The sequence below is a fragment of the Stegostoma tigrinum genome, chromosome 13 (genome assembly GCF_030684315.1).
Source record: "Stegostoma tigrinum isolate sSteTig4 chromosome 13, sSteTig4.hap1, whole genome shotgun sequence".
Lineage (NCBI taxonomy): Eukaryota > Metazoa > Chordata > Chondrichthyes > Orectolobiformes > Stegostomatidae > Stegostoma > Stegostoma tigrinum.
In genome coordinates, this window is record NC_081366.1 from 13642936 (window position 1) to 13655736 (window position 12801).

Sequence of the window (12801 nt, forward strand, 5' to 3'; positions counted from 1 at the left end):
ATTTGGGACTTCTTACATTATGTGACTGCCACTGAAACAGTGGGGCATGATGATTGGTGCACTCTACCCGGTTAAATCATGATAAAAGTTTCGGGGCTCGTGGTCCGGTGTTTTTTTGAAGAAGGATACCATAAAATTGGATGTTGAGTAAGGGTATATGGTAAAGGATAAAATGACAAATATAAGGTTTCTCGTATTAGAGTAAGATAAAATTGGAAACAGCTAAGACCATGCTTCAATTAGAAGAGATAACCTTGATGGATTTACAGGAACCAGACTGATAGAATTGGCAAAAACATTAGAGGTGGAATTGCCTGTCACATCCAAAAAGACAGAGGTAATTGAAATAATAGCAAAGCATTTGGGATTTGTGGACATACAGAAGGGATTAGGTACGAAGATTGGTGAGCCACCTGAGTTAGCAAAGATTCAACTGGTATTAAAGAAGCTTGAACATGACCAAGAAATAAAGAGGAAAGATCTTTGCAATTAAAAAAAGGATGGAAAGGAAAATGAAACTGCAAAAGATTCAACTTCAGAGAAACGTGAAAGAAAATAAGTGAGCATTTCAGGCAGAAGAAGGGGCAGAAGAAAGAAAATTTAAGAGAGAGAAGGGGTAAAGGAGGAGAGAAATAGGGGATACCAGCTTAAAATAATGCAGTTAGAAAGGTACTTTGAATGCCAAGGAAGGCTCAGATGAGAGAAACCTTGGCCACAATCTAAAGTTCAAAAGGGAAATGCTTAAATTTGTAAAGTTGGAGGGGCAGCCGGGTGGTTCAGTGGTTAGCATTGCTGCCCCAGCACTGGGGACCTGGGTTCGATTTCACCTTTGGCCAGCTGTGTGCAGAGTTTGTGCCACATGGATTTCCTCCTGTGCTTCAGTTTCCTCTTATAGTCCAAAAATGTGCAAGCTAGGTGGATTGGCCATGCTAAATTGCCTTTAGTACCCAGCAGTGTGGAAATGTCTGTGATTCTAGTCCCAACCAAAATTTGAGGAATAGGAATGCAGAGACATTCCTTATGCCATTTGGGAAAATAGCAAAATGAGTGAAGTGGCTGAAGGAAAACTGGGTATTTCCAGAACAAGTTGACAGGTAGAGCTCACCAAATCTAGTCGCCTCTGTCAGAGGAAGTCTCTCGGAGTTGTGACATTGTAACAAAGCTATTCTGGATACTCATGAGTTCGATTGTGAAGCAAGCAAATGAACGTTTCAAAAATTTGAGAAATCAGTCAGACAATCCTACATTAATGATGAAAGGGAATAGCAAAGATATTTTGATAGCTGTATGTTAGGAGTAAATATCATGTACAGAGCTCACAGAGAGATTATTCTCTTAGAAACATTTAAAAATGTTTTACTTTGTTGGGAACCATGTTGAAGACCTTTTGGGTGCAATTGCTACACCAGAAACAATAATGGCTGAGGCTTCTGAGCCGATAGGTAACATTAAACCCTTTTTAACATCTCCTGCATTTGACTTGCTTTTGTCCTGAATTGCAGCTATTCAGGCATCTGATCTTTATGGTGTTGTACTTGTGATTTTACGTAGTTTGTGATTGACTTTGGAACAGTGAGGCATGATTATCAGCACACTCTTTCCAGTATATGTCGTGACAGTGTGGTTCAGGCAGAAAATGTGCACAGCTGTGTAACATGTCACAAACTAAATGTAACCTCAAACAAGAGTGAGTCACATCTTTGTCAACCAGTTTTTCAAACCAAAGTTTTGCTTTGAGTTTTGTGACCACAGAGAATTTATTTTCCAGCTGTGATTTGACGTCGGTAGTTTTTGGCTCTTTAAGTCCTTATGATGTGGCTGAGTGTGTCACTCAGTTCCATCACAAATGGATGATAAATGCATGGTAGATGGAGTGTTATGTGAATAAATGTGAAGTTAACTACTCCAGGAGCATAAATAGAAAGGCATATTATTATTTAAATGGCTGTAAAATAAGAGAGGGGGACTTTCAGAAGACCTGGATAACCTTGTATACCAGTCACTAAAGTAAGTGTGCAGGTGCGTCTCAATAAAGAAGATAAACTGTATTATGGCCTTCATAGCGAAACTATTCGAATACAGGAACAAGGATGTCTTGCTGCAGTTGTGCAAGGCACTGGTGAGGCCACACTTGGAATATTGTGTGGAGTTTTGGTCTCCTTATCTGAGGAAAAATATTCTTGCGTAGAGGGAGTGCAGCAAAGGTTTATCTGACTGATTCCTGGGATGGCAGGATTGACATGTAAGGAGAGATAGACCTGGTTATGATTGTATTCACTGGAGTTTAAAAGAATGGGGGGTGGTGGGGAAGTTTTCGTAGAAATACTGTAAAATTAACAGACCAGTTTGATACAGGAAGGATGTTCCCAGTAGTCTGAAATGAAGAGAAGTGTCTTTACCCAGAGAGTAGTAGACCTGTGGAATTCACTACCACTGAAAGTGTTTGTGGCCAAAACGTTATGAGTTTTCAAGAAGGTGGTAGATATAGCTCTTGTGGCTAAAGGGATGACGGGCTAGGGGGAGAGGGTAGGATTAGGATGTTGAGCTCAATGATCAGCCATGATCATTTTGATTGTATGAGTAGGCTCAAGAGGTCAACTGGCTTGCTCTTGCTCCTAACCCCTCTCTTCTATGTTTCCATGCCAACCCTTCCAGTAGTATCAAAATGAAAACGTAGTTTATCCTAAGTTTCCATATACTTGGAGCAGGATTTAGTACTTGACACTCCTAAACAATTCCAGACGATGATGGAGACAAAAGAATGTTCGATGAATCGTCTTTTGGCACTTTCATGGTAACTGAAAAGATGACCATTAAAAACCACAGACTCATTTGACAGCTGAGGGAAAAGAAAGTGTATTTTGAGGATGAGAAGAATTATTCCACACAGCGAAATATGAAGGTTGGCAATTGAATCTGCCATCTCGGGCAGACATAAAAGATCCCATGCACTATCTGAAGAAGAGCGGAAACATTGTCACTGGAGTCTTTCTCTCTACCTAAAAGAACAATTTCAGGTCAAATGAATAATTAAAAATAATTGCTGAAAAATTTTGTTAAAGCTTTTTGTCTATCACTATTCAGTGCAATTCACAGTATATGCCAAAATAAAGGGAAAGCAACATTTGTACTGTTTATGGGGGGAGAGTACTGCTTAATTGGCAAGTGGACTCTGATTGGTGAATGTATTGTTATAGAGAATGCATGCAACTATTAGTGATGACTGACAGTTAACTGCCAGACTTTGTTTAAACTTTAAATAAGACAGGTTGACTCTGATTGGTTGAGGCATTGACCTGAAAAACAATAACATGAGAAACATGCATTTCTTTGGCACCATTAATTGTATAATTTCAGATTGCACCACAGCCAGTAAAGTAAGTTTCAAGGGTATTCATTATTGAAAGGAGAACAGCAAGTGCGTGTACAGCAAACTCTGACAAAGAACATTGAGGCTAAAGAGCCAATGCTCTTTTTTTTACCTGGCCAGTTGAGGAATGAATGTTAAAAGAGCTATTCACTAGGTATCAGAAATAAGTGAATGAGGGCTTCATCAATGACTTGACAATTAACTTTTATCCCATTTTGTCTTTCAGAAAGCTGATATCGCAGTGGCCCCATTAACCATCACCTTGGTGCGGGAGGAGGTCATTGACTTTTCCAAACCTTTCATGAGCTTGGGGATCTCCATCATGATTAAAAAACCCCAGAAATCCAAACCGGGGGTTTTCTCCTTCCTGGACCCCTTGGCGTATGAGATCTGGATGTGCATCGTGTTCGCCTACATTGGTGTGAGCGTGGTCCTGTTCCTGGTGAGCAGATTCAGCCCCTATGAGTGGCAAACAGAGGAGTACGAAGACGGACCTGATGCCCAAAGTCTCGACCAGACCAACGAGTTTGGAATATTTAACAGTCTCTGGTTCTCTCTGGGCGCCTTTATGCAGCAAGGATGCGATATTTCGCCAAGGTTGGTCTTTTAAACCTTCACCTTTGTGCATTTTCGGTCCCAATCTGATGCCATGGTGCATATATCTCTATTTGCTTTTTTTAAATAGACCTTTTTTATTCTCTTTTTATTCCAAAACAAAACCTCTGGTCCAAAAGGGGATAAAGGATTTCGATTTAAAAAAGACCCTGCTTTTTGATCAGGGGCGGAAATGGAACAGTGATGTACATGTACGATCGCTCATCCACTTCCAGAAAATATTATATACACCATTCCGAGACCGTAAAATGCATAGAGTTAGTGTAGGGAACACAGTCCGCTTGGAGGGCTACCGTGTTTTTGCTGCATATACCCATTTTACGGTCCACGGTTAACGTGTATATAAATAATTTAACCAGCTCAAAACAAAACAATTAATATTATTGGCAGTCATGAATCTGATGTGGAAGTTAGTGCAGGGCACAGTGGTGTTGTGAGAGCGGCTCAGATGGTAACACAACCATGTTCTTCATGACTTTTTCATGATTTGTGGCTGATCATGTACTGCTTTGGGTGTGGTCAGTTGGAGGGTGTTTGGGGTGTGTGGGGTTTGGGTATTGGAGTTGGAGGGTGTTCATTCTAATCGGCAGGAAACTGAGGGAATTGGAGCAGTATCTGATCTGACTTTCCATAAATCCCAAACAACATGTGATTCAGACTGTGGAGTCATTCTATCCTAGCGGTCTCCTGCAGGATCAGGGTTGGGGTTGAAATGAACCCCAGAGTCATGACTTGGTTCCAGAGGAAGCATCCAATGGCTGAGGGAGACTCTGCCACGGTATCCAGTTTTCTGCCTTCGGTTTCGGTGGATCTCACATGGCCGCTGCTTCATTCACTGGCCTGAAAGAAACTCTACCGATGAGTGACAGAGCCAGAAGCTATTCAAAACTGACATCTGCACATCTCCTGACTGATTTGTACCAGCACTTTCTATTAACATTCTGCCTCGTGTTGTCTGCGTACTTCAGAGCATTGACCGATGGGATGACACAATCAGACAGCACAAAAGGAAGGCATTTCAGATATTTTCAGAGATATTATGACACGCCACTGGAGCAGTTGGAACTTGAACCCTGGGCCTTCAGATCCAAAGGTAGTGACACTACCACTGTACATTCGACACTTTGTGTTTGCATTCTCTGTTGGCTCTTTGAAAGATATATTCCAATTATTATCCCTCTCCTCTACACCCTACAAATGTTTCCTTCTCATGAGTTTATTTGAAAGTTACTGCTGAAGTTACTTTCACCACTTTTTCATTCTTGATGACAATAAATCACTGCAGTAACTGTTTTCTCCTAATCTTGCCTCTGATTCTTAGAACATAGAACATAGGACATAGAACAGCACAGCACAGAACAGGCCCTTCAGCCCACAATGTTGTGCCGACCATTGATCCTCATGTATGCACCCTCAAATTTCTGTGACCATATACATGTCCAGCAGTCTCTTAAATGACCCCAATGACCTTGCTTCCACAATGACCCCAATGACCTTGCTTCTTCTGTAAGTTACAGTAAATTTGTGCCTTTAGGTTACCAATGCTCCTCTCACTGCAAACAGTTTCTTCTTATTTACTCCTTAGTCATTGTATCATGAGCATTCAGGATTTCAAACACACCTATTAAGTCTGGCTTTAGTCTTCTTTACTCTGAGGAGAATAACGCTCTCTCCTCTGGCCTCTCCACATACTGCAGTCCCTTATCCCAAATCTTATTCCAGTCAATCTCCTCCTCAAGGCTTTGATGTTCTCATTGAAGTGTGGTGGCTAGAACTGGCAGCTCAGGTCTAACCACTGTTTTAGAAAGATTTAATATCAGTTCCTTGCTTTTGTACTCAGTTCCTTTATCAGAAGCGAAGGACCCCACATATCAAAGAATTGTGTGCATACCTCTAAGGTCTCTCTGTTTCTTTTTAACTGAATTTAATTGAACTGAATCGTTTATTGTCATGTGTATGCAGGACACAACCCATGCAGTCACCTCCTACCACGTGGCTCCTGATCGCGATCTGGATCCTTACTGACTTCGTAGGTAGGTTGTTAAAAGGGGTGCACGGTGGGAGGGGGAGAGAGAAGAAGGGAGGAAAGCAGAAAGGACAAAGAAAGAAGTAGAAAGAGAACTGGCAAGCAGAGTGGAGCTCTGATTGGAGTGACTTATCCTGTCATCATCTGCACCCCTTTAAAATTATACTATTCAGTTTGTGCTTCCTCTCCTTATTCTTCCTTCCAAAAGCTATCACTTCCCACTTTTTTGAATTAGACTCACTGCCCAACTTACATTTGTGATAGATTATTCTTTCCTGAGGGCTGTTGTGATCGTCTTCGATGTTTCCAAGTCATGTTCATCTGGAAACTCAGAAACTATGCCCTTTGCATGCAATTCCATTTTTATCCAAACAATCTTTGATCTTACTACTAAAGGTTGTATAACCGTCTGAAGAGAGCCATTCACAATGACTGTATGTTTTCAGGACTTTGGCATAATTGTTTTTTAAAGCAATCTTGCCACTGTCCTTTTTATCCTACAGATTTCAATATTGTTAAGAAGCCTGATGGGTGGTACTTTCAAAAGCTCCGTTTCAGAGTTCAGTACGTTAACAAACTACCCTCATCAGTCTGTCTCCACTGCTTCATCAAAGTGCCCAGTCAAGTTAGTAAAGCACAATTTGTCTTGAACAAAGCCACATTGCATTTCATTTAATAATACATGATTTTCCAAGTGCCATTTCTCTGTGTCATGCTTTAATGACTTCAACACTTTCCCATTGCTTGTGCTAAGCTTGCTGGCTGAGTTGTACAGTTTATCACTCTCCCTTTCTTTGAACAAATTGTGATGTTTGCAGTCCTCCAGTACATTGCTGCCATGCTCATATCAAAGGCAGAAATGGGGGATTATGGCTAGACCCTCTCATTCTCAGAGTAAGCTAGGATACAGCTCAAAAGGACCTTGTCCAAACTTGAATACTGCCAACGTTTTACTACCTCCTTATCTGTTTTTACCATGCTAATAATTTCTGTTATGTTGTTCTTTACTGCTACATTGGCAGTAGCCTCTTTAGCAAAGACCTCTGCAAAATATTCATTCAGCACAAAAGCTATGTCTTCTCAATTGTCAGAAACTTTGACACGCTTGCCTTCGTTGGTCAGAACATTAGTACTGGAGTACTGATGTCATGTTGTGACTGTTTAGGACGTTGGCGAGGCCACTTTAGAATACTATGTACAATTCTGATCATCCTTCTATAGGAAGGAGATTGTTAAACTTGAGAGGGTGCAGAAAAGATTTACAAGGATGTTGCCACGCTTGGAAGGTTTGAGCTGTAGGGAGAGACTGAATAGGCTGTTATAACAAAGTGTGGAGCTGGATGAACACAGCAGGCCAAGCAGCATCCTAGGAGCACAAAAGCTGGTGTTTCGGGCCTAGACCCTTCATCAGAAAAAGGGGATGGGAAGAGGTCAGCTTTTGTGCTCCTAAGATGCTGCTTGGCCTGCTGCATTCATCCAGCTCCACACTTCGTTATCTTGGATTCTCCAGCATCTACAGTTCCCATTATCTCTGACTAGACGGGTTCTTTTTTATCGAGCATCAGAAGCTGAGGGATGACCTTATAGAGGTTTATAAAATCATGACAGGCATGGACAAAATGAATAGCCAGGGTCTTTTTCTAGGGTTGGAGAGTCAAAAACTACACAGTATAGGTTTAAGGTGAGAGGGGAAAGATTTAAAGAGGACCTAAAAGCTACCTATTTCGCAGCAGAGTTTGGTACATTGTATAGGACGAGCTGCCAGAGGAAGAGTTGGAGACAGGTACAATTACAACATTTAAAATCAGTTTGAATAGGAAAGGTTTAGATGGATATGGCCAAAAGCTGGCAAATGGAACTAGGCCAGATTGTGACGTCTGGTCAGCATGGATAAGTTGGACCGAGGGCCTGTTTCTGAGCTGCATGACTCAATAACTCTATTTTGGTCATTAATCAATACTACCCTTTCTTTCACTACTTGTGTGTTTAGAAAAGACCTTTGGACTCCCTTTTATGTTAGTTGCAATTCCATTTTCATACTCAATTCCTTTTTCCTCTTCCTTGGATGTAGGCTTTGTTGGGGAACTGTCACCGATTGTTCACCTCAGCAACACCTTTGAGAAGGTGATAGCGAGCCAGTCATGAACTACTGTAGTGTGGTAATGTAAAGACATCCGCAGTGTTCAATGGGAGGGAATTCCAAGATTTTGATTTAGCACCAGTGAGGGAATGGTGATGTAGTTTTAAGTCAGGATGGTGCATGGTTTAGAGGGGAATTTGCAGGGGGTGGTGTTTCCATGTATCTGCTGCCCTTGTCCTTCCAAACCATCATGTATTTGGAAAGTGCTGTCATAGGAGCCATGGTGAGTTGCTGCATTGCGTCGTGTGGGTGGTGCCATTGTGCATTGGGAGTCAATACTGAAGGGAGTGAACTTTGAGGTGGCAGACAGAATGCCAATCAATTGGGCGGTTTTGAGAGTGTTACGTCTCTTGTGCTTTTTTTTAGACTAGATTCCCTACAGTGTGGAAACAGGCCCTTCAGCCTGTTTTGGAGCTCCTTTTGCCCAAACAAGTGAAAAGCATTCCTTCACGCCTTTGGGTTGCATCTTGTGGATTGTGGGTAGGCTTTGGGGAGGAGGGAGGTGAGTTGCTTATTGTAAATTTCCCTGTCTCTGACCTGCAACTGTGGCTGCAATATTTATGTGCCTGGTCCAATTCACTTTCTTCACTCTGTTATTCCTTGTTTTAGATCTATTCCGTGCTTTCTTCATTGAATTTAGTTCCCTACAGTATGATGAACTTCACAGTTACTACCATCCTCTGTGTTCTGTTTCTCATCAGCCTTTCCATCTATAGTCATCCAGGAACGATCTGTTTTCTTCCCTAAAGAAAGGTATATGTTTATTGTGCACATAAACTGTTTCCCACTCAAGCTCAAATATTATGACGATCCTGTTCTGTTGCACAGTTTTTCTTTTAACCTTCAAAGAAGAGACAATTTATGACTCCATAATGATCAGGCAGAGGATAAGGTGAATGGTTAAGAGACACATGATGAATCATTGACTGTGGACAGGCTCCCTGTACTCCAGTGTAAAGATCTGTAGCTTTTTATAACACTTACTATTGTTACAATTTCAGTTGACACCAAACTTTTTAAATAGAACATATGTTCAAGCGTACAAATTAGAAGCAGATGTTGGCCATTCAGCCCCGTGAGCCTGCTCCACCATTCAATAATATCATGGCTGATCTGATCACATTTCCACCCATCGCAGATAACCTGTCAACTCCTTGCCTAACAAGAATCTCAGTACTGCTGCCTGAGAAATATTCAAGGACTCTGCTTCCACTTTTTCAGGTCGAGAGCTCCAAAGACTCATGACCCTCTGAGAGAAAAGAAATTCTTTCATCTCTGATTAATGAGTTACCCCAGTCTTTAAACAATGAACTTTTGTTCTAGATTCTCCCGTAAGATGAAACATTCCCTTTACATCTTCCCCTCAGGCTCTTGTATGTTTCAGTTAAGTCACTTCTTACTCTTCAAACTCCAGTAGATACAAGACTAGCCTGAACAACCTTTCCTCATAAAGCAATCAACCTATTTCAGATATTTTTCCAGTAAGCCTTCTCTGACCAGCCTGCATTGCATTTACATTCTTCCTTAAATAAGGTGACCAGTATAATGATGTACAATACAATGTGGATGCGGTCTCATTAATTACTGAAGCATAATCTTCCTACCAATGTATGCAGTTCTTTACATGGTACACGATTGCATTAAATTGGCTCTTCTAATTATTTGTTACTCATCTTCAGCCATTCTTGCACAGAAAACCCAGCTCCCTCTGCATCTCAGACTACAATCTCTCACCACTTAGATACTTTTTTTTTCCTGTCAAAGTGGACAATTTCACATTCTTCTAAATTAAATTGTTCTTGCCACATCAATGCCCACTCACTGAATATATTTATGTCTTTGCTATCTCCTCTTCACAATTACTTTCCATCCTTGTGCCATCACCAAATTTGGCAATCATACCTTAATTTCAGTCATTTATAAAAGTTATAAATAGTTAAAGTGCTAGTACTGAACCTTGTGGCATACCATTCATTATCTCTTACCAATCTGAAAATTATTCCTCATTTATTCCTACTCTCTGCTTCCTATTAGCCAACCAGTCTTCTATCCATACGACCCACTACACCATGATATTTTATTCTTCACAATTATCATTGATGTTGTACCTTGCCAGTTGTTTTCTGGAAATGTATGGACAGTGCAGCCACAAGTTACCCTTTATCACAGAATGTGTTATCACCTCAAAAAACCCCAGTAGATTGAACCCCAGTAGTTTCACAGAACATGTTGACTCTGTCTAAGTATCTTGAACTTATCAAGCGTCCTGCTATAACATTTTCAATGATAGCTTCTAATATTTTCCTCATGTTAAGATGTTGAGCTGAGTGACCTGAGTTTCCTGCTTCCTGTCTTCCCTTTTTGAATCTATCTTCCAGTCAAATGGGACCTTCCCTGAACCAAAAGAGGTTTGTAAAATTAAAAGCAGAGGGATAACAATATCCATTGGCCCCTCTTTTAAGACCTTAGGATGAGGTCTTTCAGGACCTGAGCCCCTGTCAGCCATTCTGCAACAGTTTATTCAGTATCATTTCTCCAGTGATTCTGATTTTCCTCAGTTTCTCCGTCGCATTTCCTGATTTATTGCTGCACCTGAGATGTTATTTGTATCCTGCAATATATCCAATGAATTAATGTGTCATTTCCTTACTTTCCATTATTAGTTCTCCAGTATCACCACCTCTTGGATTAATACCCATATTGTTAGCCACATTCTTCTTTAAATATTGATTTAAAATGCTTACCATCATTTTTTTATTCTCCTGGCTAGGTTTCTCTCATGTTCCAGGTTTTTCCTCTTTATTTTTTTTTGGTCATTTTGTAAATATTCTGTTCAATCTTCTGACCTACTACTTATCTTTGCACAATTATATTTTTTTTCTTTTAGTTTGATAATGTTTTTAGCATTTCTAGCTAAACATAGATGCTGAACTGTCTATTGGAATTTTTGTTACTCATTGGCGTGTATCTGTTCTGAATATTCTGAAATACCCTATTAAATGTCATCTCTTATGATTTATCCTTTAAGCTAATTTGCTGATTCACATTAGCCAGCTGTGCTTCCATGAGCTCATAGCTTCCCTTATTTAAATTTTAAAAGTAGTCTCAAAATGATTCCTGTCTCTCAAACTCAAAACAACATTCAGATGTATTGTGTTCACTGCCACCAAGGAACACCATTATTATGAGATATTAATTAAATCTATCTTATTACACAATACCAAGTGTATTACACCCCGATTCTGGTCAGCTGCAGAAGATGCTATTCTAAGAAACTATCCTAAAATTGACTATAGTTTATTTTTGAGTTTTCTTGTCTATATTTCGAGCAGTTGTCCTAAAACCTGGCATCAGGCAGGCAATACAGCCTTCTGGACTCATGCTCTGTGCTACAGAGAACATTACCAATCTCCTCTACTGTACTGTCCCGTAACTACCATTGCGTTCCTTTTACACCACCCTCTTGAATGACTTCCTGTAACACAGTGCAATGGTCCATTAGCCCATTCATCCTGCAGCCCTCAGTCTAATCCAGACAAGTTGAAAGAACTTCAAATTTGTTGGACACGTGCAAAGACTGAGGTTCCTGCACTCCTGCCCTTTGGCTCATCTTATGTTTCTGACTACAATCACGCTGTCCTGTCCCTGGCCACTATCCAAATCAACAAACCAACCCTTGGAAATGTAACTACCTCCTGGTGTAAAGAATTCAAGTAACTGTCCATCTCCTTGATGTGTCATGGTGTCAATAGTTAAGCCTCCAGTTCATAAACTCTGATCTGAAACTTTTTGAGCATTAAACATCTGCCACAACTGTATTTATAATCTGGACCAAATTAAAATTCAGGTTCTCCCACATGCTGCAACTGCAACATACAATCAGTCCTTTCATCCCTAATGTATTCTAATTATGTCATCTTAATGTCATCCTTAATGTATACTATCCCTTCATTATTTTATTCAATTTTGCATCTGGTTATATTTTTACACATTTCATTAACCCTGTCACTTGTTGCTGAACCTTCGTAATAGACCTTAATCGTCACCAGATATTTACCATTTCCACTTTTTGTGTCAAGTCAGCATTTTCTGTGTTTCAAGTACAGGATGTATTGCCATGCCATTAACTTCTGCTCTCTGTCTTTCATTTGGCTTCAGGCTGGGTGTTTTGGTTTTAGTAGCATCTTCAGTCCTGAACCCAATGCTACACAATGTCTTTCCATGGACTTTTCTCTTTCAAAGCTTATCTCCATAGTGGCATGAATAACATTTGTCTTATGTAAAGATAAAAATGCAATTCAGTATCCTCTAGCCCCCCGACTCCCTTCTATTTTGTAACTAACAGTTTCAAGGATAGCTGTTTGTAAAATTGCATATTATAAGCCTTCCCTGTGAGACTTGGAGACTAACAATCTACCAACAGATGGCACAACTGTTCCTACTGTTGTGTATAGTTGTTCCACTCTCTTCCCAACGAGAAAAGCTGGGCCACCCTTTAACTTTTAATGATCAGGCCACTCAGACTTATTGTCAGGTGAAATTCAGGACAAGTCACATGGCCTTCACACTTCAGTCTGCATTGGCTTAAAGAGACACCCAAAATACAACAAACTTATATACTTTGAATTTGTAACACTTTGGTTATGTTTG

General features: G+C 40.3%; 1 protein-coding gene across 4 annotated transcripts in view; it reads left to right on the top strand.

Annotated features, from left to right (window-relative positions):
* The window catches only part of LOC125458209 (glutamate receptor 1), a 212464-nt gene that overhangs the window by 103323 nt on the left and 96340 nt on the right, over positions 1–12801 (top strand). For all 4 annotated transcript variants that reach the window (XM_059650581.1, XM_059650583.1, XM_059650582.1 and 1 more), the window contains exon 11: positions 3597–3967. In XM_059650581.1, coding sequence (XP_059506564.1) covers positions 3597–3967 — 371 coding nt within the window. The remainder of the gene's footprint in view (positions 1–3596; positions 3968–12801) is intronic.